Source organism: Aspergillus ruber, assembly GCF_000600275.1.
Source record: "Aspergillus ruber CBS 135680 unplaced genomic scaffold scaffold00009, whole genome shotgun sequence".
Classification (NCBI taxonomy): domain Eukaryota; kingdom Fungi; phylum Ascomycota; class Eurotiomycetes; order Eurotiales; family Aspergillaceae; genus Aspergillus; species Aspergillus ruber.
This window is the reverse complement of record NW_024467305.1, coordinates 175,541-201,801: the sequence shown is the minus strand read 5'-3', so window position 1 is coordinate 201,801 and position 26,261 is coordinate 175,541. Positions and strand designations below refer to the sequence as shown.

Below are 26,261 nucleotides of genomic sequence, written 5' to 3'. Positions count from 1 at the left end.
AGCTCGTGGTACGGTTAAATCTTTTGTTTGCTGCCTCGTTGTCTATCCGGCAGTAATAAGCACAATCGCCTTCTAGACTTGAACACAACGATTCATGATCCCTGTGCTGCTGACTCATATTGCATAACTATGATGCATTGCGATTTATGCAGCATACATATGATCAATCGTCAACTCGTATCTCATTAGTCATTGTCTATACGCGTAACTACACCATCGAAAAATCATGAATCATCCAAATTCCAATAAACTAAAACTTCTCCATCAAACGTTTGCGTACTGTCCACATCCGCGCCCGCTTGCCGTATATGTACATCGGGATTGTAAATAGCAGACAGCCTAGTTGGATGCCGCCAAGGGCCAAGAATACTGTCCGCGCCCCGTCGGATTCCATCCAGTCGACAACGAACAGGGAAAAGATTAGGCCGTGAAAGACGTCTGCAGTCATGTTAGCATATGGTGGAGTAAGATGAATAGAGGGAGGAGGCGACACACTCTTGCTCCAGTTCAGCGTCACCAGGGCTTCTCCTGCATACTGTCGATAACTGTCCACGGCGAATGTAATCGCCGTTGTACTACCGAGACAGCATCCAAATGATACCAGTCCAAAGAATATCGTAGGCACGATCCATGCGTCCTTCTCCTGCGCACTCCAGCCAAATGCCATCAATCCTGCCGTCGTCGACAAAGCGATAGGAATGCCCATCACGAGTCGGAACTCCGGCTCATAGACGCCTCCATTACGACGGGTCATGAACTTGACGATGATATCGGACACTTTACCCGCTACTGCGGTACCGATTAGACCTCCTACGAACGGGGAGATGTAGATCAGACCCGTCTGCAGCGAGGTGAAGTTATAGCTCCCTCCCTGGTAAATATGCGAGACGAGCTCTGACATGACAATCAGCCATCCCACCGACAGTGCATAAACCGCCGTGGACCACAAGATGGCCGGGTATGCGAAGAGAATGAACGGTCGAGCTGCAACACGGTGCCAATGGTCGTGGGTGATCCGGCCTGGCCAGGGTCTGAGATACGAGGCGAATGGAATTGGACCCCGTTCTCGAAGACGGTTGGTGTAGTGTGCCTGTCCGGTGATCGGTGCAGGAGAGTCGTTGCCTGTAGCGTGCCTGGCCGCTTCAGGGTCATTCGGATGATCTGGTTTCTCAGGATCAGCCGCTCTCTCCGTTCCCGCGGTTGACGCTGCCATGGTTCGGCCGCCCTCGTGTTGATCATGCACATCATGTTCGTCCACCTTCTCTCCGTCGTTGGCGAACCCAACATGGCGATCTGGATGTCTTCCCGCAACCGGCGACGGGGGCTGAATCTCTTCTTCCACCTTGTCGGCCAGGCTTTCGGCATAAGACGGCCGACCTCGTCGTCCGTGAGAGATTATATTGGAGACACTCCGGCGCAGATTTGGTCGTTTGTGATGACGGTGGGGACGAGGTGTGCGATCCCAAAAGGTCTCAGGTACGAAGAAGAAAATGCATACTAGACACCCTCCGGTAATGATAGCCACGATCCAGAACACCCAGCGCCATCCCATGCTGTTGATGATGGCGGCACTCACCAACGGCACCAAGTTCTTGCCACCTAGTAACAGAAGGGTATAGATGCCGATCCGGTATGCTCGCTCGTGCAAAAAGTAGATCTCTGCGATGCTGGCTGATGGAAGACATTCGACCGGGCTCACTGCGATGCCCTGGAAAACACGGGCGACCACCAAGCTAGCGTAATTCGGCGATAGTGCACACCACACGGCTGAAATAATAAAAAGGAAGGCGCCTAGCAAGTAGACTGGTCGTTTTCCAAACAAGATTGCTGTCGGAGACATAATCACCGAACCCACTCCCAGTCCCAACATGTATAAACCAGTCGTGTAAGCCACCTGTTGCGTCGACACATCATAGGTTGCGGCAACGTTATTGAATCCCGCCGCCAGGACAGGGGTCATTCCCCCACCCAGCAAGCTGTAGAACCCCAGCGACAGCAGCGCAGCATCTCGTCGCCAAACCGGCCAGTTAAGCGGGTCATTCGCAGAATCATCAGGCTGCGGGTTCAAGACGACACCATTGTTAGTCTTCTTAATCGGATCACGAGAAGGAGATGAGGTCCGAGGATTCGGTTGAGGAAACGATGACGCAGCTGTACGCTCGGGTTGACGTCGCAATCCTAGCGGTTCGTTGCGGTCGTGGGACAACAGAAGAACCGTTCCTGAGCCGCATCAGCTACCTTGTTTTCTGTGTTACTTCGATGCGATTATACTTACCAGGTACTTCGTCCGTCTGCTTATCGCTCAAGATACCCAATGTCGACTTGGAGCGGTAAGACTCTTCCATCCCCCCAGACAACTCGTCCCTCGACTTGTCCCCAAACCACCGTTTCCAGCGAGAAGGAGTAGCTTGCCCCTCAGAAGTCTCTGGTTTGTTCTCCATGGCGCCCTCGTCGGACACAGCTCCGTGAGACACGTCCCCCAACGTCATTATATCCTCGATACTTTTTCGCCTCCAAGAAGAATTCCTGTATCTGCACAAAGAGAAGATAACCAGTCAGCCATGTCACTTGCTTCAAGAATCTCGGGACCACGCGCTCAGATCACGTACATGTGGAATGTGGCAGTCTGGGCACAGCCCAAGACAATGAACTGAAATTGACACCTTGTCACCAACCAACAAAGGTACAAGTGACCTTAGTGATCACGACCCGCGCGAGCACGTTGAAGTAAGAGCGAACTAAGTAGTGTTGCAAAACAACGACATTTTAAAAAACAAAAAGAAGAAAACGATGGAGAAGGGGTGCAGAGATAAATATGTATCAAGTCACGGGAGAACGGTCCAAGCCAAGAAAGTTAGAAAAAATGGGCCAAGGATGTTGGTGGGAGCTTATTCGCCGATATGCGACATGTGGTAAGATAGAGATGCTTAAAAGGAGGGACTGTGCTATTGAAAAAAAAAAATGACGAGTCCAAGTCAGACTGAAACAGGCAAAAAAAGGTGATGCTCAAAAAAAAGTGATAAGAGTGATATGCACGTGGACGGAGGGCGGTGGAGGCAAAACATCGGAAGTACTTGCAAGGTACATGGCGTGTCACCCTGTTTACTAGTACTTTGAGGTATCTTAATTAGACTACTCCATGTACTGCCGTGTACAATGCATGCATTTTTATTTTATTTTCAGAGTGTCAAGTGTCACCTCAACGCAGGGTCCTCGACTCGTATAGATAACAGAAAGAACAGTTCATGTGATCGACCATTAGCGCTTGTCGTCATCGTGCAGAGATCCGCGACAAACTCGAGCTCGTGCTTAGCTTTAGAAGTATTTTAATGGGCACATGACAGCCGCGTATCCCTCATAGAAAATAGTAGATGCATCAAAGAAAGAATGGAAAGTAAGAAGAGGAGGAGAAAGCGGACGGATGAAATGCATACAACAAAGCCGCCGTATGGGCGTTGCTCAACGTACATGAAAAGAGTTCTCAAAAAGCCCTGCTGACCAGTTCAGCACTGCATAAAAAAGAAAAAAAAAGTGTGAAAAATCAAGATAATCGGAGTCCTCCTTAGAAATTTAGACAGCATTTCACTGAGCCCTTGGGTCCCTCCGATCAATTGATGTTGCGATGAGACATGGACGACGGCCCCTTCCAAGGCGAATTGGACGGCCAACGGGACGAACACTACGCCTCCCTTAAGGCTAGAATACAGGAATCTGAGACCCCTCGGATTTATTCCACATATTGGAACATCGGTATACAGATTCAGTCCTGGTTCTTGAGAGAAAATGCCCTAAAACAGGCATTCGCCTCTTAGGGCATCTCTCTATTCACTGGCCAGTGAACTGGAGTTCTCCATAGAACTGATAATGAATTCTCCATTATAGACACTAGAGAGGTTTACTAGCGAGAACAAGTCTGCTCCTGAGATGGTGAATGCCATAGGAGCTGAAGAGTGCATAACACCTCTGTGGATGAGAAGTTATAAAAACATCATGGTTTCTGTTCTTCTTCCCTCCAAGCAACTGAGCTATTTTGGCAACTACAAGAATTCATTCAGTTTCTCTCCATTCAGTTCAGATATTCAAAAACCTTTCGCGATCATGTCTTTTATAAAGGCTCTCCTCGCCCTCTTCTTGCGTTTTTGCAGGGCGTCAGTTCAGTTTTGAGACACTGGTTCTAACGCTAATCTTGCTGTCTATTGGGGTAATTTTTACACTCTTCCACTATATTGCTCAGTGTTAACAGATTTCTAGGCCAAGGTGGGTCGAATAGTTCCCTCGCGGGGTTCTGTGATGACTGTAAGTATCAACCACTCCCTAACTCTAATATTTAAGAAGTGCAGTCCTTTCCCCGGCTCCAATCTAGTGATTTTTCCTCAACTAGGGTATTCTTCATTCTCCCCTTTATACGTATACTTTTGCTAACAAGTCTACAGACAGGAAAGCAAGACATGTCAAGCCCAAGGCTAGACCATCATGTTTTCCATCGGCGGCGCGACCTACACTGAAGGCGGCTTCTCAGAGCCAGACGCCATCAACAGCGCAAGCACCATCTGGCAGACCTTCGGCCCCAGCAACCCGGAACCCTGGCACCGCTCCTTCGCAGATGCCGTGATCAATGGCTTCAACTTCAATTCCGAGTTCCCAGCGACCAACATGCCTGCCTTTGGCAACCGCCCCCGCAAGCTCATGAATGGTCAACAGGATAGAGCTTTCTCCCTCACGGCCGCTCCGCCATACTCCTTCCCTGACAATAACGTGGGCAATGTACTGAAAAACGTCCAACTCGATGTGATATTTGTCCAATTTCACAATAACCCACAGTACGGGCTAGACGCATTCACATACGGCGCGCCTACGGGCTTCAAATTCGACCAGTGGGACCAGCAGGCTCGTGAAGAGTCAGTGAGCAAGAACTTCAAAATGATGGTTGATGCGCCGGGGAGTCAGGATGTGGCACCGAGCTCGGGGTATGTTGATGCTGGGCAGCTTGGGCAGATTGTGGAGTACTCCAAGCGGTTCTCTAGCATGGGCGGTGTTATGGCTTGAAATGTGTCGCACTGCAGGCGAACCCGGGTATTCTGGGGGGTATTAAAAAGCTGGCGGATGATGCTCAGGCGACTGTTGGAAAGGTTTTTATTGGGTAGATGGGGTGTTTTCGTGTTTTTAGACGTTGGCTTATGATATTTGGACTTTAGAAAAGATTATTTGTTTTTCTCTTTGCCGTCTTCTTTCTTTTTGAAGCTTGAAGCTTTAATTGCTCTCATAGCATATGTAAACTGAAACAACATGTTAATTATGTCACGAAGTATGGGAATTCACCAACAACGCAGGATTATTGTATACTTTGGCCTGTTTGAATATAGGGCAGGAACCCCCTTCGCACACTAGATAGCACAGCGCTGGCAAGCCCAGCTTCTTTCTTTCCTTCTCATGGTTAGTATTTCGATAGAGACTCCACCAATAAATTTATGTTGTTCGAGACTGTCACAGATTACTCGTATCATTCTTCCCTTCATTGTGGCGATATACAGTGACCCTTGCGGTCTCCGATGGGAGGGAGTGACATACTAGAATTTCATTATGCACCTAGGACATAGCCAACGCCATCTTCTAAGCGGCCGCAACTGAAACAGGGCAAAGCAAGGTCATATCATTGATCTCTTCTGGTACGCAACAGTTGAGAAATGCTCGGTACTACGTACACTGGGTAACTTCACTCTCTTTATGAAGGTATAGCTACTGTAATTCGACTTCCTCGCATAACACAGTAACAAATAAAGCCATAAAAGGCGTATGGTATTTCTAGCATTTGGAGCTGGTCTATAGTTGAGCCTAAGCCACAGTAGATGTCCATAAAAGGAAGGCACTCCCTTTCGGTCAAAAATTTCTCCGCTCCGCCGCTCGCCTCTCAAGTCCCTTCATGTGAATATTCCATCTTGTAAATCAAAATGGCCGTGATAGCTTTTGTGAGTATTCCTTTGGAAACAGCTGAGATCAATTAGTCGAAGTGTATCCGCCTCTGGTTCTCAATCGCCTTAACTTCCCGCCGTGGAAGTGCAGTCGACTTTCCCCGCTATTCCCCGCTATCGTTGCATTTCCCCCGGATCGAGGTGGCGTCGTATTCCTCTCTGTACAGAGTACTCTGGACATGCACCTGGGTACAGAGCACCTGACTCTTGTCTGACTCTTGATATGCTTGTACGGAGTTTTATGGACAGAATGCCGAATCATTGGCTCGGCTATGCCGACTGTCGAGCGGGGTTTGTGACATGCGAGTTGATATAAAGCCTGCTGCGCTATGGATGCATTTCCCCTCAGTCAACCTCCGAGACATCATACCGCATCATGGCCCAAATGCCTTTCCAGGTTGGTATCCCGATATTTCTCCGGTTTCACTGTCTAACTGACCGCTCAGCTCGATGATCCTTCGCTATTGCACTTTGACTCGTTTGTCGGGAACGAGTGGGTGCAGGCAAAGCACGGGGAGCGCTTCGAGGTCGTGGGTATGTGCTCGGTAGATTGCCCCAGAGGATAGCTGCGTAATGCTAATCGACAGACCCCGGTACTAATATCCCCTGGGCCAACTGTCCGACCAACACCTCCGACGACGTCGATGCGGCCGTGAAAACCGCCAATACAGCCTTCCAACAGTATCGCACCACCACTCCCCGACAACGTGCACAATGGCTCCTCCGCTGGGACTCCCTCATCCGCGAAGCCAAACCCGATATCGCCCGCATCCTCACTCATGAAACCGGGAAACCGCTGGCGGAAGCTATGGGCGAGATCGATTATGCTACCAGTTTCACCTGGTGGTTTGCCGGCGAAGCGGAGCGTATCCATGGGACCATCAGCGCTTCGTCGATGCCAAATCGTCGAGTCTTGACCGTGAAGCAGCCGATCGGGGTTGCGGTTGCATTGGTGCCCTGGAATTTCCCTATTGCCATGATCCTGCGTAAGGCGGGCGCCGCTCTCGCAGCGGGATGTACGATGATTGTGAAGCCGAGTCCGGAGACGCCGATCGCGACGCTGGCCGTTGCACATCTGGCGCAGAAAGCAGGGTTTCCGCCGGGTGTGTTCAACGTGCTCACCACCGACTTGGCGAATACACCCTCACTGAGTGAGAGTCTCTGCAAACACCCGTTAGTGAAGAAAGTCTCGTTTACGGGGTCGACTCGCGTCGGGAAACTGATCGCTGGTCATTGCGCCACGGGTCTGAAGAAGGTCACCCTTGAGCTGGGCGGCAACTGTCCGTTTCTGGTGTTTGACGATGCGAACCTCGATCTCGCACTGGACCAGCTCATGACCCTGAAGTGGCGCCATGCTGGTCAAGCTTGTATCACTGCGAACCGTGTGTATGTACAAGCAGGAATTTACGATGCCTTCGCGCAGCGCCTCAAGGAACGCACAAATACCCTTGTCGTCGGCCACGGCGCCAAAGAAGGGACCACCATGGGACCACTGACGACACCACAGGGAGTGGACAAGGCGCGGAAGCAAGTGGAAGATGCACAGAAACACGGAGCCACTGTTCTCTGCGGTGGAACTGCACCGGAGACCAAAGAGGGATACTTCTTCCCGCCGACAATCCTCACCGGTATGACGCCGGATATGCTTATCTCGCAAGAGGAGAGCTTTGCGCCCATTGCGGCGCTTTACAAATTCAATACGGAGGAGGAGGCGGTCCGTTGCGCCAACGATACCAGCATGGGTCTGGCTAGCTATGCATTTACTCGTGATGTTAACCGGGTTTGGCGGTTGATGGAGAACCTCGAAGCGGGTATGATCGGATTGAATTCTGGTATGTCTTGCCGCCTTCACTAGATGTCAGATTTCAGATGCTAATGGTGCTACGTGCAGGAAATTCATCCGCTGCTGAATCGCCCTTTGGAGGAATCAAGGAATCTGGGTACGGAAAGGAGAGCGGAATGGAGGTGGCTGTTAATGAGTACCTGGTAACCAAGACGGGCACGTTGACGGTCGAGCAGTAGGGTTGGTCCACTACGGTGCCCTACCATGGTTTGCAGAACGGATTCCACAAATCTATAGCACTTTATACACAAATAATACCAAGGACAATAGCCAAGCAAGTCTGGTTGACAGCTGTATATCCCGTATATTTCGGAAAACCCGCTCCGCCCTGTTAATCGTCGTCTGGCTCGTCTGGATATCCTATTCAATCGAAATCCAGCCCAGTCTTTTTTGTATTATAGGGCACACGTGCAGGGTACCGAGGACCGCGACTCCTTAACGGGTATACAGTACGGAGAATGTAGCGATGACTTGTCATATCACTGACAGGGTACTTAGACGGAGGACATACTGTATATATACAGCGAAGTACAAATATACCTTCCCAGTATCACCATACATCCGAGACACATGCATGGCACTCGGCAGCCGATGCAGCTGACGAATCTCTTGTGACAGTCCCGTCCAAGAGCTTGAAATCCTTCGCGGACAAGAGTATGTAGTATGTACTCGTGCGATTGGAGGAGACTGATGCAATCCTTCAGAATGTTCTATTTCCTATACGGGCAGGATTGCGAAGTATAATCTGACTTTATTTATTATCTTAATTGGTGTATTTGTATAGTGTTCGGTGATAGTGGTGGTAGCGGTGGTCGTGGTGTCGTGGAAATTACCCAAAACAGCAATATGAACGAACATTCAGGGACTGATGACAAGCTTTCGGCCTTTTTTGGTCTTTCTTTGACTCTTACGACAGCCGAGTAGCCCATAATATTGCCGATAGTTGTGAATCCTTACCTGACTTAGTATGAGAAGGGCGTCGAGTCTTCCTGTTGCGTTGGTTTTCCACGATCGACAATCTGAAACGATCGTTCTTTTCTTTTGTCGTTGAACTACTGTGTATGCGTATCCCCGGTGCTGTGCTATGGCACAGTACTAGTACTCCGTACTGTGCGTAGTAGAGTCCGTGAACAGTACTTTGTGAGTAACAAAGTAAACTACGGTCCGTACTCCGGTGACCCGCCACTCTATCTGCCTCTATCTCTGTAAGTATCCATAGTCACACAGCCATGATGTACATTGTCGTAGTTACATACTGGCAGAACATCGGGTAACACTACGTTGAGCTTCCGGATCGGGTAATCTCGCCCCCTCGTCTATAGCCCCGAACAGAGCAGTCTCCTCGTTTTCTTCGTGGCTTCTTTTACATTTCCTTTTACGGCGTACATGTATACTTTTTTTTTTTAACTCCTGATATTTTTGAAATATTTCTTATAGAAATCGAATACTCCCCATTTCTCCATCTTTATCACATCTCCATCCACTTTATCCTCCACCCCCAACTCTACCATTCTTTATTCTCTTGTTTATACTTCGTTTAATACATGTATGCATAGTACATCCTCCCATACACATACACCTACACATACATACACCATGGACTCTCTTACACACTTAATCCAATTCCACCCCCTCATCGATAACCATGCTCACAACATCCTCTCCCGTCCCTCCGCCACTAACTACACAAAATACCCCTTCGAGCAAATCACCTCCGAAGCCCACGGGCCAGCCCTGCAAAACGCCCCCTCCACCTTGCCACTCCTCCGCGCCGCGAACCAGCTGGCCGAGCTCTATGGTTGCACTCCCGATTGGTCCGCCGTCAAGGCCGCTCGCGAGGAGCTCGTCCAGCGCGACTATGAGGGTTTGGTAAGGAGGTGTTTGGAGGGTACGCATGCGGTGCTTCTGGATGATTTGCTGAGTGATGAGGATATTGAGGCATCTGAGTGGCATGACCGGTTTACAGTTTCGGAGACGAAGAGGATTGTCAGGATTGAGAGTGTTGCTGAGAAAATTCTGAGTGGTTTGTCAAAGGGGGAGGAGTCGCTTGAGAAGTTGCGGGGGGAGTTTGTACGGTTGATTTCTGAGGCTATTGCGGATTCGAAGGTTGTTGGATTCAAGTCGGTTGTGTGCTATCGCACGGGGTTGAATGTGCAGCAGCCGGCTGAGGAGGCTGTTGTGGATGCTTTGAGCCGGACCTTGCAACAGACTGGTTCGTATCGGGTTGAGGACAAGGCGTTGAATGACTGGCTTGTTCTGCAGACGCTGGATCTGCTCAAGGAGGCCAAGGTCTCGTCTGGTGTCAACAAGCCGTTGCAGTTACACACTGGTCTGGGTGATGCGGATATCAGCTTGGTTTTGGCGAACCCGGCGTATCTGCAGTCTGTGATTGCGCAGTACCCTGAGGTGGACTTTGTTTTGCTTCACTCTTCTTACCCTTACACCCGCGAGGCCGGTTATCTGGCTTGCGTCTACCCGAATGTCTACCTTGATCTGGGAGAGGTCTTCCCCATGGTTAGCCGGGATGCACAGGAGTCGATTGTCAGAGACAGCTTGGACATTGTTCCCTCTACCCGTCTTTTGTGGAGCACCGATGGCCACTTCTTCCCTGAAACCTTCTGGCTGGGCAACAAGCAGTTCCGTCAGGCATTGGAGACCGTCCTTGTCGACTACGTGACCCGAGGCGACTACACCATCGAGCAAGCCAAGAACACCGCCGCAGAAATCCTCTTCCACAACTCCAACAAGATCTACAATCTGAACCAGCAGCCGCAATACACCTCTCTCCCTGTCCGCTCTTCCCTTTCGTCGACTGACGCTCTCGATGCCTTTATGCGTGCCAACCCTGACGTGAAGTACATCTGGATGCAATGGGTCGACTACACTGCCACGATCCGTGTGCGTGTCTTCCCCGTCCTCGAGTTCGGCAAGATCGTTCGCAAGCAGCGCCGTATTGGTATAAGTTTGGCTGTCTTCTGGATGTTGCAGGATGACACCGTCACCCCAGAGGGGTCGACCACCGGCCAGTTCTACATGGAGCCCGACCTGTCCAGTCTGCGCCGCAACGTCGGTATCGACTCGAAGAGCGCAACAGTCATGACCTACTGGCGCTCGGAAGAGGGTACAGAGCTTGAAGGCTGCCCCCGCACCACGTTGCAGAACGTGACCAACAAGATGAAGAACGAGCACGGCATCGACGTAACCTGCGGTTTCGAGATTGAAGTTGTCCTCATGAAACCGGTCACTAACGCCAACGGCGACGAAGACTTCGTCCCCTGCGTCCGCAACCACTCCTGGTCCAACATGACCACCGACACTCGTCGCATGATGCCCCTGCTCGAGGAGATTTCAGACTCCCTCGCCTCCATCGGCATCAACCTAGAGCAGTTCCACGCTGAGTCTTGCCCGGGACAGTTCGAGTTCATTCTTCCTCCCAACTCCCCCATCGCCGCCGTAGACACCCTCCTCAAGGCCCGCCAGGTTGTTGTCAACATCGCCGAGCAGCACGGTCTCCGCGCAACCCTCTACCCCCGTCCCATCCCCAAGGCCGCTGGTACCGCGTCGCACGCACACGTTTCCATCTCCCCCGCTACGAAGGAAGATTCTTTCCTCGCGGGTGTGATGGAGCATTATCCTGCTCTGGTCTCGTTTACCCTGTCCCAAGATGTCAGCTATGATCGTGTCAAGGCTGGTATCTGGGCTGGTAGCGAATGGGTGACCTTCGGAACTCAGAACCGCGAGACTCCAATCCGGAAGATCTCTCCTGGCCACTGGGAGATTAAGTCGCTTGACGGACTGGCGAACATGTACCTTGCCATGTCTGCCTTTATCGGCGCAGGCTACATCGGTATCACGGAGCAGAAGGAACTCACAAACAAGGATTGTCAATGTAAGTCCCCCTCAACCCCCGTCTACCTTTCTCAAATACTAACAAGGTCCTCTTGCAGACGACGCAGCAACCCTCAACGACACCGAACGCGCCGCCCTCGGCATCACTACAAAACTCCCCAAGACCCTTGCGCAGAGTTTGTCTGCCATCGAATCCGACCGTACACTGCAGGACTTGCTCGGCCCCGAACTGGTCAAGAACTACTGCATCGTGAAGAGGGCAGAGAGCAAGAAGTTGAACGCGATGGATGAATATACCCAGAGGATGTGGTTGATGGAGAAGTACTAGTTGCACTTGGCGATTGCGATTAAGCCTTTGGAGTGGATTTCATGCATTATGTTGTTTCTTTTCGTTTACTTTGTTTTGTTTTGCATGGCATACATACTGTTTTATACACTAACTAATGGATTGATGGATGGATATCGGTTAATGGCATTTATCTTACTATTCAAGGTCTTTACTCCGTCCGAGTACTACTTCATAGAACTACTCCCTCTCCTAAACAGCTGATTAGATATCAACCCCTGTCCCCTAAGCGAACGAAACTAAACCAAGAATAAACATAAACTTCGGCTACTAGCAAATCGAATAAACTAAGCCAAGCTTCCCCTGGAGCACAGACCTGTTCCTTAGTTGATGCAGGGGCCACTTGGGCACTTGGGCCAGGTATGGGGGAGTGACGGTGTAGGTACTGAGTCATGTAGATGGTTAAGTATCATGAGTGTTGGTTGTATTTTGATTTGAATATGGAGGGAATGGTATATACCTGGGTTGGGATGGAGGTCAAAGTACGCGGATGATATACCTGCCCTATGATAAATAGCGAGCCAATTCCAGTGTTGGTCGAAGTTCTTAGATTGGTAGATGTATGAGCTAAATCCGCTATGGTCAGTTGTTATCGGAATTGCTCAATACCTCAGTTGCCATGCATAGACCGAAGGACTTTGAGACACGATCGTCCATTAACAATACTCCCTATACTATACGAGTATAGACATCGAGTCAGATCTATAATTTCTTACATTCCATTGGCACCAGATACTTTTGAGTGACATAGAAAACGAGTTTCAATCCGGAGAAAGTCGTACGGATTAGGGTATATTGTCCATCATCTCAATGGTTCTGGACCTCCGGGGTTATCGTGCTCTAGCTATCACTATATCAGGAACATCATGTCATTCAACTTACTAGATTGAGTTATGATGCTAGGAATACATGAAGGAGATGGGAGCGAGGGCTATTTCTCCCCACGTTGCTCTCCAGTTTCTGTCATATTGAATCATCCATTTCGTCCGCTCCACTGCTATTTTATCTCCTACTATAGCGTACTCTCTCTCTCTCTCTCTCTCTCTTTGCCGACATACCATTGCATATTCAGACTCGATCAGTGCCAAATTAAATCCTCGTCTCTATAGAAGACGATCTACGGCCTAGCCATGGGCCATGGCTACTTTTGTGACCCTGGGCATCCGGAAAACGCCACCAACGGGATGAAACAAAACATTTTATTTAAAAACAGTCGCAAAATCTCTTGGTTTAAACTTAGGATGCCATTAACCTACGGGTAGCGAATGATGCTACCGTGTGTGTAGGAAATATGGAACTCAAGATCGGGATGAGATAGCTGGGTAAGTGGGAGATCGCCTGCGGAATCTCCAAGAGCTCTTCTGATGGACGTTTTCTGAACTAGGTGGATACTCTTGTGTGTGTCTCGCTTCGGCACGTCCCATCAAATGGAAATTCCCGGACGAGTCCTCATCTTTACAGAAGATGGATTTTCTCGGCGAAACCGTAGCCGCTTTCATACGGCTTTGAGAGTTTAGAGAACACCATAAACGGAATACAACAGAGTATCTTGGAGAGGGCAAACAATGGTCCATTTTCATTTTCATGTCACTTACTTTGATGGCTAAACGACAGCAGCATGGCATGTCTACCGCTCATTGGATGAGGAACTCTGAATGATGCCGGAAAAACGCAATTAATGGCACCCAAACCATCGCGCACTTTGGGAAAAACCAAACAGGGATCTGTACGAAGGATGCGCTAACCAGAACAGAGAGCACTTCGGGAGATAGACAAATTAGAATCCTCCGATGAGCAACATGGCAACTTAACGCTACAGATGGCATGTTTGAGAACAGGTTACAGAATGAAGTGCATAGCAAATAAGCACTTCAGAAGTTTGGGGCTTATTCTCGAGACAGGGCTGGGACTACCAAAGCCAGAAAATGATTTCATCAGAAATGGCTCGGTACAAACCATGTAGTAAAATGTATTGGAAAGCCGGTAATGCTCTGCATATCTGCTGAGCTATTTTAACCGAAAAGAAAACAGGGAGTATAGGAAGAAAAAGAAACCGGCTTCTCCCCAGTAAGCTACGCCATAATACCACATACATAATCTAAATACCTTCTAGTTCCACTTTCAGTAAGTTCTATAATAACCTCAACAAATCATAACAGAAAGTCCTATATAATAACATATCATAAACAGTTTCTGCGTCCTTCGAGTTAGGACGACAGAGCTAAGTTAGCCAATTTTAGTATTCGTAGCATCGAAAAGGATGACCCTGGAAATCGGTCGGATGTTCAGGTCAAGCTATTATCCGGGACATTCTCCATGTACGAAGAGCCTTTGTGTCTCCAATCCTTGTTTGGTTACGCTACTTGCCGCTTCGGCTAAAGCCTTTATGTGAACGGCGCTCTACTATCAATCTATGATGAGTCTAGAAAAGACCGGCCCCGACACTTCAAGCCCACAAAATCCAAAAGTTAACCTTTGTGTGCATCAAAAGCTTAGAATTGACAATGGCGTACTTTTTAAGTTGCCAAAGAATTGGGAGAACCCAATCTAGTGAGATGGTGAGGTTCACACTTGGTTATTGCTCTTCAAATCTAACAAGATGTTACATCAGACCTGCCCAGGCTGATACCTATGCTGCCAGGCACCAATCCATGTTCTTAGACAAGATGGCCCAAACATGTGGAAAAACATCTTTTATGGTGAGCAGGCAAAGAAGAGACACTTTGATGCACTGCTACTAGCAGAGGACAATGACCTAATGACCTGAAAGCTGAAAATTCCACCCCAGTTGACGAGGAGGAGGATGAAGATGGCTAAGACGAGAGCTCTCAGAATGCTGACGGAGAGGGAAGTGGAGACACTGCGGTCTTCTTCCTTGAGCGCAATTGGATGTTGCAGAATATCTATGCTCACGGTAGCCATGCTGTACACCAAACATTTGGCCGGACAACGAGTGGTCCCAGACTCTTAGAGATAGATGGCCTCAATCTTCGGGTTGAACTAAAATGATATCTTGTCGAAGATGACGAGTCAATCATATGCACTGGATCGAAATTTGACCCAAATTAGAGAGCTTATTTGGCTTGATTTTCGGTTGGCACCTCGCCTGGATACAATGAAAAAGATCTGATAGCTACAGCTATTGTGGACATCCCCCTACGGCTTGGGTGCTAGGGAGACAGGGACAACACAAGGGTCGCAGAGAAAAGAAATAGAGGAAAGAAGACATGTTGGCCCATCGCATAAGATTTAATGATTGGGCCGGAATCAAGGATCCGACTTTGGTGGATGACCGAAAAAGAACTGCTTACATCCACAGCCGACGAATCTTCAAAGCTGCTTGGTTTCCAAAAGAGCACCAAGTGCATCCCTCTGGTGAAATATGGAAGTCGAAATTCGATAGACGGTATGGGATGTTATCCCCTGACCAGGTCTCGCGTTAGAGGTTGCGCATCCAGCAATCCTCATTTGTCCTTGGATAAAATCAAGGTTATGATTTACCTGTCCAAGCTATGGACACATACATTATGGTGGTTTCATTTGTTGAAGGACTACAAAAGGAACTGGATAATCAATTGATGTCTTCCAAGATGCGCTGTAAGATGGATACTGGTGATGAAAGAGGGATTGTGTCGATGAGGTGCTGGCTTGTGTCAGGTGAGCCTCCTTTTTGGGTAATTTTAACAAGTAAGAACAAACAAAATATCCCAAAACTACCAAAGGAACAGATGATTCCACGCTATCTTCGGACATATGACTCCGAGAGCCGGAAAGAGTGGAAGGCCGCTCATGGATGTTCCAAGAGCTCTATTGATGGGTACTGCCGATGACCACCAGGTCTGCTCGTGCGTGTCTCATTTTGGCACCTTTGCTGAATGGATTTGAATTTCCGGATGTGCCCTTGCGGGAGTGGGGATTAGAAGTTGTATTACTTCCCACTCAATAAGAATTGGTACCGTCCATGACCTGGCCCATGTTCAGGCACAGTTCGGTCCAGAAAGGGCTGATTGAGGAGCAAGGATTGGAACCCAATTCCATTGGAACCAAAACTCTCACGATACGTTCCAGCCGCTTGGAGAAGGCTGCCCTGCAAGACACAGATGATGCTGGATATACTTTAATGACTGAGCAGGGATGTAAGTGCCCTTATCGATAAAGAACAGAGAGCATTGCATGGATTCATAGCAAAACCATTGCAGACTTCCAGGTTTCAAAAATGATTTAAGCTTATCCATCGTACAACAAATGGAAGACAGAGTTCAACAGTTCAACGGAAGGTACAATATCTTTCTCCCAGACCAGAGTCAGAACTTAAAGTAACAGGAAATTATATAATAAAAGACTTAGTTATGGCGACAAGCTACTTGTTGTCATGTTTAACCAGTTTCAATGAAATTGAACCTCCCATTTCTGTATGCCTTCAAATATGAACAGCTAACCTTGCCTAAAAGTTGAACAGATGAGGCAACTGAGCCATTACGAAGACAACTACCTTAATTCCAAGTCAGGAACCATACTTAGTCACCTTTATAGGCGGGTAATTGAAAGGATAGGCAATATCCGTTACACGGTGGCGCTGTGCTGGAGGATATGCGCTTTTTGAGCGTCAGCAAGACTTGCTCTGGTAGGAAATGGACTGTCTGTGCGTTACTGAGAATGCGACTATTATTGGTTCAGGACTCGGTTTCGTTTGGGGATGGAAGGACAAGCTCGGGGAAAGATACGGCATTGTGTCCGAAAAGACGTTCAATTTGGAGAAAGCAAGTCCGGTGTTATTTCAAAATCTGAACCATAAATGTTTGGCCAAAGTGATCGGTATCTTGAGACAAAAGAAAAGCCAGGATCACAAAAAAAAATATCAATACCCCTGGCTCTGTGACCAAGCTGTGATTGAAATCTCCGGATACGTATCTGGAGAATTCTGGTACAGATATCCAAAATTTATGGAACAAAATATTGACCGACCAGCAATCGACTTTTGTTAATGCCCGCACTGAGAAATCAGGACCTGAGAACTCTGGTGATCGTAAGACAGAGAAGAAGCTGGGGTCTCTATATAAAGCAGTCAACGCTCCTTCATCATGCGCAGGGCGCTCGGAAAGCACACCAGTCCAGAACAAAAACTTGCGAGCAAAGTGAAGATTGAGATTTGCCTTGGAGCTCGCCTCCTATTTGGTGCTTTGCTTATTATTAGTATCCAATAATACGTGTCCCTCTATCTATACTATTATCGATATTGTGAATCGATTGTGATTGTGTATATCTTCCTGTCGTTAAAAGTCTTTAGATACTATCTAATCGACTTCCTCGGTCGTTGTGCTATAATCGGCACCGATAGTGGTGAGCTCAGCACATCGTACTGAACGGATTGAACCAAGACTCTGGCCTAAATTTTCCACCATGGACAACAAGGAAGGAGACTGGACGGAGTTGATCAAGAGATAGCTGAGAATAACGCACGCGCAATTGAATCCATATTACTTTCGTCCATAACAGCGAAGGGAACATGAAACATGTTAGAGCGAGACTGTTCTCGATGAGTGGGCCGGAGTATCACAGAACACCACATCCCGTGGTGGAAATATTCTGGCCGATGTCCACTTGCTTCAAGCCTGGATTGTAAACGTATCCCGCTTTTCTGACTGGAAGGCCGTGTTTGAAGAGAACTATGGCTTGTCATTCAAGAAACATACATCCCGATATACCGACTGCGGGAGGGGAAATGATAGATGTATTCAACTGGAGGGCAGCGGGTATGGTGGTGGAGATGTTCGACAAGTGTAAGAAGTACAGGAAGTTGCGGAAAGTTACTATTGGGTTGTACGAATTTGATACCTTGATTTTGTCATGATGTGTATCTAGTTTTACATTGACTCCTGAGTTAATGGTTGCAATGATGGTTGGGTTTCTTTTATGCACACCTCCAGGGAGTTTATATATATTCAATTACACCACACTCCATCTCCACTCAGCAAAAGTACCCATCAACTACCATGTCGGAGGATAGATTAAAAGCATTCCAACATCTATGCCTGAAATATCTGCATGATTATACTTTCCAGCATACGTCAATCCGGGGCGCCATTTACTCTACCGATATCGCTCGAGTGCACGCATATTGGTTTATCATTCGTACCCCATGTCCTTTGCTCTTTTGCATTTATCCTCTGTGGATATGCCAAGGATTTAGCTGGATTATTGGTCTGGTTGTCGCTGCAAGCGTGGAACATGCCATACACTACTCTACTACTTTCATTCTCCAGTTACTTCCGGGAATGTTATTATCCGCTCGACCAATTGAAGCCATTGATACCATGTGCCGGGGAGGAGTGTAATTGAAAGGAGTGAGATCATTACACAGAGCACTTGTAGAGAGTATCAGTGCGAGTCAAAGCCCCGAATATGCATGTCCAGGTGATTCGGGACGCCATATTTATTCCTTCTCCCCACCTACCCCGTACAGTAGACCGACCAGTCCGGATGCCCATACATGCCCAGAACGCCCAGAGATCTTACACAAAGACAAGCACGCAGCCAAGAAACCTGTACATAATGACAGCCCCAGAAAACACCATGTGTCCCGGTAACATCCGGGGCGTGACCCAATGCGGGGAATTTGGGGGTTTGAGCCTCCGAATAAGAAACTGGAATACGAGTAGGCGTTCCTGTTTGTCCCGATTGAGTCCACATCTGGGGAAATGAGTCTGGGGAAACGGAGACGTACACGTATTACGTATGGTCGTGCATCGGTTCGAAGGACACTTTCCGTACGGAATCTGGTATGAGGCAAATCCCCAGTTCCCAGGTGTTTCGTTCTCCGGATTGTCTGATTGAACTTCGGACATGGCCCGAGGGAAGTTGGCAGCCTTTATGCCTCATGCCTTGTAGCCATGCGATCAGGCTGAAAGTTCAGCCGGATTGTTCACCAGGTTGGGCTGGGAGAAGTATGGGAGTTAGCACGATTATAAAATCAAAATAATTCTTCAATTAACTGTCATTCTCTGCTCTTAAGCAATTTTCGATTCTAAACTTCATCGCGATATCCAGAACTTAGAAAATGCCACCGTACAAAATCGCCGTGATCCCCGCCGACGGCATCGGGCCCGAAGTCGTCGATGCTGGCATCGAAGTCCTCCAGGCGCTGGCTGCCAAGCTGAACCTGTCCTTCGAATTCACAAACTACGACTGGAACTCGGAAACCTACAAAACCACCGGTGCTTATATTCCCGCGGGCGGGCTGGACGATCTGAAGCGCCATGATGCGATCTTGTTCGGCGCTGTGGGCGCACCGGGTATGCTTACGGCCTACGACTTTCGCGATCTTCGCAATTTGCTAATGCCAATGCTACGCAGACGTCCCCGACCACATCTCCCTCTGGGGCCTCCGACTAGCAATTTGCCAGCCCTTCCAGCAATACGCCAATGTCCGACCGACTCGGATCCTTCGCGGCACCCAGTCCCCCCTCCGTAACTGCCCTCCGGGATCGCTCGATTGGGTGATTGTCCGAGAAAACAGCGAGGGTGAGTATGCCGGACAAGGTGGTCGTTCGCATCGCGGGTTCCCCTGGGAAGTCGCTACCGAGACAGCGATTTTCTCGCGCGCGGGAGTGGAGCGCATCATGCGATTCGCATTTGACACGGCCGCCAAGAGACCCAAGAAACACCTTACTGTTGTAACGAAGAGCAACGCGCAGCGCAACGGAATGGTCCTGTGGGACGAAGTTGCGGCTATCGTTGCAAAGGACTACCCGCAAGTCACGGTGGAAAAGATGTTAGTCGATGCGATGACCACCAAGATGGTGCTCAAGCCGGAGAGTATCGACACGATTGTTGCGAGTAATCTGGTAAGTCACGCGAAAGCCAAGACCGCTAAGCTAAGTGAAGTCGCCTTGGTTTTATCTTGGGTGACATGGAAAAAGCTAATGCGATAACGTAGCACGCCGATATCCTCTCCGACCTGGCGGCCGCTTTAGCCGGGTCTATTGGAATCGCGCCCACTTCCAACCTGGACCCAACACGGCAGCATCCTAGTATGTTCGAGCCAATTCACGGCTCAGCTTTCGATATTACGGGCAAGGGAGTGGCCAACCCGGTGGGGACTTTCTGGACTGTGGCAGAAATGCTGCATTGGCTGGGTGAGGAAGCCGCGGCGCAGAAATTGATGGAGTGTGTGGAAAAAGTGTGTGAAAAGGGAATTGTCACGGCAGACCTGGGAGGAAGCGCGAAGACAAAAGAAGTCACATCGGCACTTGTAGAGGAAATCGGAGGGCTGTCGTAGTACAGAACACTGTGCAAAATATTAGCCTCGTATAGAACGTGCATTTTGGTACAAATCACGCGCAACTTACCACGGATTTACCCCATCCGGTTCTAGATTAGCATAAATAAAATGCCTCTTTAACCATAGCCATGCCTGAATATTCCTCCGGACCGAAGATAAAGTAGCGTTCTGACAGTCGTGACTCGGACTCGGTCACCCCCCGAGACCCAGTTTGTACCAAGCGCTGGACAATGCAAAACGGGATAAATGGATAATCGCCTCACCGAATGATGTTATATGGATGATCGGTGTCTGGAAGGGGATGCGGGGTCCCCACGAATTTTTCTTTGTTGTCGGTTTGACTGTACTCTTTCTTTTTTTTTTTTTTACCCTTCCCTCCTAGTATAAGAATGTTGTCCCCTCCGTAGCTGTAACCACCCAGTCTCCTTCTCAGCCCTTCTCCCCCTCCCATTTCCCTCACACAATGCTGCAAGGAAGAACCCTCCAAATAGCCCAGGTGGCCCTTATCGTCGCCCCGGCCTTCATCCTCTTCGGTTATAACCAAGCCGGTGTTGGCCCCTTGGCCACCTTGCAGAGCTGGGTGCACACCTTCCCCGAAATCGACGCCACCAACACCGAAGGCGAGCTGAAATCCCACAACTCGACAAGCAAGGGAGCAGTAGTTGCATCATTCCAGATCGGTGCTCTCATTGGTGCTTTGTCATGTGCGCTTCTCAGTGAACGCATCGGGCGACGCAAAACCATTTTCCTGGGCGGTATCTTGTGCATCATCGGACAGGTGTTGCAGACTGCTGCGTATGGCATTGAGCAATTCACTGTTGGACGTGTGATTCTTGGTATCGGCATTGGTCAGTTCAGTGTTGCTGTTCCTGTGTGGCAGTCGGAATGCTCGTCGGCGAAGAATCGTGGCCAGCATGTCGTCACGGATGGAATCTTCATCTGTCTGGGTTATGCGCTGTGCAACTGGATCGACTTCGGTCTGAGCAAGGCATCTGGCACGATTCAATGGCGTGTGCCCTTGGCCATCTCGTTCGTCTGGATATTGATGATCATGGGCTCCGTCTTTTTCCTCCCCGAGTCGCCTCGTTGGTTGGTGCGTGTCAGCCGCGTTGAAGAAGCCACGGCCAGTTTGGCGCAATATAAGGGTCTTCCCGAGGACGACGAGACTATCCGGCTTGAGATCCTGGGCATTGAAACGTCGCTCGAGGTGTCGCAGGAGTCCATGTCGTTCAAGGAGATGCTCGCCAACAAGGACGGGGAGCGTCTCCTCTGGCGCTTCTTTCTCTGCATGGCCCTTCAGTTTTTCCAGCAAATGTGCGGTGGTAACCTTATCTCCGTGTATGCGTCGACTATATTCGAGGAGAACCTTGGTCTGTCCTCCGACCTGTCCAAAATCCTCGCCTCCTGCGCCCTTACCTGGAAGTTCCTCTGCAGCTTTATCGCATATGTTACCATCGATCGACTCGGTCGCCGTGCTGTGTTCATGATCAGTGGTACCGGCATGTGCGTCTGCATGATCGTCCTCGCCATCACCAACTCCTTCGGCTCCGACAACAAGAATGCATCCATCGTCTCCGCCCTCTTCATCTTCCTCTTCAACTCCTTCTATCCCATCGGTTTCCTTGGTGGCAACTTCCTTTACTGCACAGAAATCGCTCCGGTTAAATTGAGAGTCGCAATGTCGTCCATGTCGACTGGAAACCACTGGTTGTGGAACTTTGTCGTTGTCATGATCACCCCTGTCGCCCTAGACACCATCGGATACCAGTACTATATCATGTACGCAGTCATCTCAGCCTGCATCCCGATCACCGTGTATTTCTGGTATCCCGAGACCATGAACCGGAACCTCGAATCGATCAACCATGTCTTCCGGGACGCACCTTCGACGTGGAAGATTGTCTCCATGGCCAAACATCTGCCCCAAGGCGAGGCGACAGAAGTCGCAATGATGGAAAACAGCAAGGAAAAAGGCTTAGAAGTCGAACAGAAAGAAACGGTTTGAACAATTATCATGTATATAATGAGACTTTTTTACGATTTTCACTAGCGTTTAACGATATCCTGCGTTTACTTATATCCTCCGTGCCAAAGCCTGTACACAACCCCTCCGATCAACAGCCAAGTCTCCTTGTCCCTTGGCGTGCATGTTTAATGTTGAATAAAGTACTCGAAAACCGTGGGATGAATACATTCTTGTAGAGCTTGTTTTACACTGCACGAGTATATCCCGGAGTTTCAAGGTGTGAGGATACTGATAACGGCTTGCGATGCAGAGATGCACAGAAAATCACCATTTATCTTTGTACGTAATGCCAATAGCTATTCCTTCATCCTTATGGAGTTCAGCTCGTATGGATAAAATGCCAGAATCGACCCAACATTCTCGGCGCTTCGGTCAACTCCCGATTCGGCAAGCGTCCGGACCATGTCTTATCGGCCCCTCATACTAAAACACAGCTAACCCGAATACCTAATGCCAAGGGATGGGTGAGGCCGACCGAGGTTTACCCAGTTTGCTCACGGCCGAATCAGCGCAGGAGTTTCCGGAGTGTGCATATACTGTGCATATACGGGGTGTGGAGTATGCACAACCCGCTGTTGATGATAACACCGTGAGTTTCCCCATAGTTTGGCTTCGGATTATGAGGTAAATACGTAGAGATATCAAATTCTTCAGGGAAGACAGATATTTTGGGATTATATTCTTCAAGGGATTGGATTATAGCTACACACAAAGTTCGAGATCAACCATCCCGATTGCTTAATGATGGATGTCCGACCGACACCGGCTAGCCGACTAGCTAGCTGACATGGCCGGTGTGCTTTAACGGAATAATTAACTCATCGGCTATTGTACGGAATATCGCCCTCGATTCAACAACACCACAGAGCCAAAATAAGGCATGATAAATACCATAGCTAAACAAGACAAGATAAAGACCCAGCCCAGCCATCAGTTCAGCCAGCCAGCCAAGCGAGTCAATCACGCATTCCGCTCCTTTACACCCTCCTGCATCGCCTTAACATGCGCAAAATCCAGCGTGTCCTCACCCAAACTCCACGCCATGACGCCTCCGATCTTCTCCTCATCCACAACGTCCTTGAACTTACGCTTGATCATATCGGGCGTGTCCCAGGTCCAGAAAAGGTTCACCTCGTCATCAAAGTAGTACTGCCCGCCGGCCTTCTCATCTAGCTGTCCGTTCTTGTCGGCGCGGCGCCATGAGTCGATGATCGAGAGGCCCTTGCAGGTGCCGTAGTCGGAGAGACAGCCTGCTTTGCAGTGGGCATCAGTTGTGCCGCTGTTCTGTCAGTACCGTAACTACTTGTATATTCAGGCTAATATAGCCCGGGGAGAGGTAGGCCTACCAGGTGCCGTATTGGCTACAACATTGTCCCTTGGGACAGGTTGTCATGGTCCCGTATCCGCATGATCCATCCGTCGATTCCTTCAGGTCGTCCTTGTTGGGCGTGGCCATCGTGCCCTTCTCAAAGGTCAGCACACCCGACTTGCCTGTGTCTTTGCCATCGGGTGTCTCAAGTTCATCCATCTCGCAACCAAGTGGATGAGCCTTGCAATCCGCATTCTTAGCAGTCGTGAACCACTTCGCATAGTACGCAAAACCCAGGTTAAGCTTGTCAGCCGGCAGCCCAATACCCTTGAATGCCTTGATAGTCTCGCGCGAGTCCTCAACGCTGCTATGGTGCTTGGTCACGTTATTCCGGCGGTTAGCCAGATCGTAAGACATGACATTAACCATATCAACCGCTTCCGCAATTTTAGGCCCATTCTCATTCGTGTAGGCAATCATATCACCCTTCTTCCCCGGCGTCGCAATCGAAAGAATCTTCCCCTCAGGCAGTTCCTTCTTTATCGCCTCCAACAGCTTCGGAAACGCATCAATTTCCCCCGTCTTCTTCTCATTCGGGATATCCTTGTAATTTTCCCCGTTACCACCAGGATACTCCCAATCGATATCAACACCATCGAACCCGTTCTCTTTAACAACGGCAGCGACATTTTTCGCGTACCGTTGCCGACTTGTGTCGTCCTTTGCACCGGCCGCGAAACCTTCTGTGTCGCCCCAGCCGCCGATTGCGAAGAGCACTTTGGTATCTGGGCTGAAGCGGTCTCGCATTGTGGTAACTGGTTCGAAGGGTTCGTAGTGGGGGTTTGATTGGGAGGTAAAGAGATCGCTTTTGGCGAAACCCATTACGGCGTGGGTTATTCCATCTGTGAGGTTTTTGCCGGGGAGGTCTTTTGTATGGTATCTGCACTCGTCAGTTAGTGGCTGCGTTGGCATTTATAGGGGGTTTGACATACTGGTCGATATACATGACAAATCTGGTGCTCAGCGCTGTCTGGGCAGCCAACAACCCTAAGAGGACGTGTTTCATCATGATGCTGTCGTTGCCGTTGTCGTATACGGTAGGTCGGCGACTTACTCGGCGGGAAGACGAAGCTGAAGACTGTCGGTATTTAAATCGGATTGACTTATCTATTTATCTCTCACCTGGTATGTCTGTTTCCTTGCAGACTACCATGCCACATTCTGATGTTTCACTGACATTCTGGTGTTTAGTATGGGGTAGTCGTGTGACAGAATCCCCAGAATTCGTAATACCTGTGTACTTTTTATTCTTCAGAAAATATCCTTTTGCTTTTTCGAAGATAAATAAAATACACAATAGCATAAACTGAGCAGTATAGTTGATACATCTTGTTTCTCTCGATACTATACGCCGCGCCGTGCAGAGCATTCTTCATTCCTTGAGGCATTCCGGGGAAGACCAATTCGGGAAAGAGATAGTTAAAAAAAAGCAAGGCGATTTATGATAGCCATTATTTTGTCGAGTTTAAAATTAGATAAATTCTATCCCTATTTCTAGGGTATATGGAATCTCTTGAAGATATTCCACGCGAGTTAGGGTTACTTACTACCCTTGTCTTGGAAGACTATTCTACTTGTACATTGACTCCATTCTCTGTACGTAGTGCATTTATCTCAACTCTACAAAGTGCATGGGCATATACGCAAATTCTCTATCGATCGATTTTAGGCCCTGTAAATAAACAAAGAGTTAAAACCTTCATATGCAATCATCCGCCGAGTTTCCGTATCCGTTGACTACTTCATACGCATGAAAGAAAAGCAAACGAGAAAAGCAATTCTAGTCCATTTTCTGCTCAACGTATATGTCAATTGAAGCAAAAATGTCAATGAATTTGTTTCATTTCTGTCGTACTCCGTCCTCGTAGAGCCCCTTTTCCCTCAGAAGATTTAATTCAGACATTTCCGTTTCTGCTCAGACTTCTCTTTTTACTCTACTTCGTGCACATTTATATAGATTTACCTAGCACTCCGTACTCGTGCGCTTTTTCCAGAACTTGTCATCTGGCTGGGGGTAGTCGCGTGTACGGAGTAGTTGCTGGTTTTCTTTTCTTGTCTTCCTTTCTTTTCCGTTTTTTTATACGGTATATCAAGAGGCGTGCCACATAGTCCCATGGCCCTGTTCCTCTTCAGGCGCTGTTTGTCTTTCTGTCTTTATATTTGCTGATATCTCGAACTTCACAACCTGTTATGTCTCCTACATACGCACTAGCCAGCGTCATGCGCGACCAAGTTTCACTCGGCAAATTCCACTATGTCTGCAATTGACTACGTGGACAAATCCTGGACTACCAGCCTCGCTTTGCTGAAACGGGCAATGTCTGGTTTTTCTTTATATCCAGCCACCCAGGTCTTCGAGCTAAGGACAGCCCAAAATCAGCTCTGCATGACAGATGGTCAAATGGAGGAAGGGGTTGCCTGTTTTTCATTCTTATATAATTCTCGATGCGTCAGGCTGAATGGCCACCCTACTATTTTTAAAGTCCGGTAAGTTCAAGACCTTCTTCGAACTTCTTCTGTCACGGATTATACTGATGATATGCAATTTTAGCTGGTTGCGCGTCGTCATAGATGGATA

The 26,261-nt window shown here is 48.7% G+C and overlaps 7 protein-coding genes across 7 annotated transcripts; 5 read left to right on the top strand and 2 right to left on the bottom strand.

The window, feature by feature from the left end:
- Window positions 1–250: 250 nt before the first annotated feature.
- On the bottom strand, window positions 251–2,441 carry EURHEDRAFT_453779 (putative MFS transporter; the record flags this gene model as incomplete). The annotated part of the gene is made up of 3 exons (XM_040784149.1): window positions 251–438; window positions 496–2,220; window positions 2,276–2,441. 3 exons carry the CDS (start codon window positions 2,439–2,441, stop codon window positions 251–253), a joined length of 2,079 nt encoding a protein of 692 aa, XP_040639807.1.
- Window positions 2,442–4,467: 2,026 nt separating this feature from the next.
- EURHEDRAFT_453648 (glycoside hydrolase) lies at window positions 4,468–5,046 on the top strand (the record flags this gene model as incomplete). The annotated part of the gene is made up of 1 exon (XM_040784138.1): window positions 4,468–5,046. A coding segment is annotated over one exon (579 nt), but the record flags the coding sequence as incomplete, so codon positions are not given.
- A 910-nt stretch (window positions 5,047–5,956) lies between these two features.
- EURHEDRAFT_476497 (NAD-dependent succinate-semialdehyde dehydrogenase) lies at window positions 5,957–8,204 on the top strand. Its single transcript, XM_040785424.1, has 4 exons — window positions 5,957–6,366; window positions 6,416–6,503; window positions 6,557–7,801; window positions 7,861–8,204. The coding sequence occupies exons 1-4, from the start codon at window positions 6,346–6,348 to the stop codon at window positions 7,989–7,991; spliced, it is 1,485 nt and encodes a 494-aa protein (XP_040639805.1). The 5' UTR covers window positions 5,957–6,345; the 3' UTR covers window positions 7,992–8,204.
- Window positions 8,205–9,408: 1,204 nt separating this feature from the next.
- On the top strand, window positions 9,409–12,129 carry fluG (extracellular developmental signal biosynthesis protein FluG; the record flags this gene model as incomplete). The annotated part of the gene is made up of 2 exons (XM_040787137.1): window positions 9,409–11,701; window positions 11,760–12,129. The coding sequence occupies 2 exons, from the start codon at window positions 9,409–9,411 to the stop codon at window positions 11,987–11,989; spliced, it is 2,523 nt and encodes an 840-aa protein (XP_040639804.1). The 3' UTR covers window positions 11,990–12,129.
- Window positions 12,130–18,920: 6,791 nt separating this feature from the next.
- On the top strand, window positions 18,921–20,416 carry EURHEDRAFT_411267 (putative tartrate dehydrogenase). The gene is made up of 3 exons (XM_040781566.1): window positions 18,921–19,299; window positions 19,361–19,851; window positions 19,944–20,416. The coding sequence occupies exons 1-3, from the start codon at window positions 19,065–19,067 to the stop codon at window positions 20,283–20,285; spliced, it is 1,068 nt and encodes a 355-aa protein (XP_040639803.1). The 5' UTR covers window positions 18,921–19,064; the 3' UTR covers window positions 20,286–20,416.
- Window positions 20,417–20,542: 126 nt separating this feature from the next.
- EURHEDRAFT_411265 (sugar porter family MFS transporter) lies at window positions 20,543–22,582 on the top strand. Its single transcript, XM_040781565.1, has one exon. It carries the CDS (start codon window positions 20,752–20,754, stop codon window positions 22,291–22,293), a length of 1,542 nt encoding a protein of 513 aa, XP_040639802.1. The 5' UTR covers window positions 20,543–20,751; the 3' UTR covers window positions 22,294–22,582.
- Window positions 22,583–23,095: 513 nt separating this feature from the next.
- EURHEDRAFT_361844 (putative class V chitinase) lies at window positions 23,096–24,694 on the bottom strand. The gene is made up of 2 exons (XM_040778492.1): window positions 23,661–24,694; window positions 23,096–23,593 (listed from the first exon to the last, which is right to left on the bottom strand). The coding sequence occupies exons 1-2, from the start codon at window positions 24,593–24,595 to the stop codon at window positions 23,275–23,277; spliced, it is 1,254 nt and encodes a 417-aa protein (XP_040639801.1). The 5' UTR covers window positions 24,596–24,694; the 3' UTR covers window positions 23,096–23,274.
- Between the last annotated feature and the right edge of the window lie 1,567 nt (window positions 24,695–26,261).

Bases quoted from the DNA above. Each gene is read 5' to 3' on its own strand.
- EURHEDRAFT_476497 (XM_040785424.1), top strand. From the start codon at position 6,346: ATGGCCCAAATGCCTTTCCAG. The intron at 6,367-6,415 runs GTTGGTATCCCG...CTGACCGCTCAG, and splicing joins TGGCCCAAATGCCTTTCCAG to CTCGATGATCCTTCGCTATT. The intron at 7,802-7,860 runs GTATGTCTTGCC...TGCTACGTGCAG, and splicing joins TATGATCGGATTGAATTCTG to GAAATTCATCCGCTGCTGAA.
- EURHEDRAFT_411267 (XM_040781566.1), top strand. From the start codon at position 19,065: ATGCCACCGTACAAAATCGCCGTGATCCCCGCCGACGGCATCGGGCCC. The intron at 19,300-19,360 runs GTATGCTTACGG...AATGCTACGCAG, and splicing joins CGGCGCTGTGGGCGCACCGG to ACGTCCCCGACCACATCTCC. The intron at 19,852-19,943 runs GTAAGTCACGCG...GCGATAACGTAG, and splicing joins CGATTGTTGCGAGTAATCTG to CACGCCGATATCCTCTCCGA.
- EURHEDRAFT_411265 (XM_040781565.1), top strand. From the start codon at position 20,752: ATGCTGCAAGGAAGAACCCTCCAAATAGCCCAGGTGGCCCTTATCGTC.
- EURHEDRAFT_361844 (XM_040778492.1), bottom strand. From the start codon at position 24,595: ATGCCAACGCAGCCACTAACTGACGAGTGCAGATACCATACAAAAGAC. The intron at 23,594-23,660 runs GTAGGCCTACCT...CTGACAGAACAG, and splicing joins TGTAGCCAATACGGCACCTG to CGGCACAACTGATGCCCACT.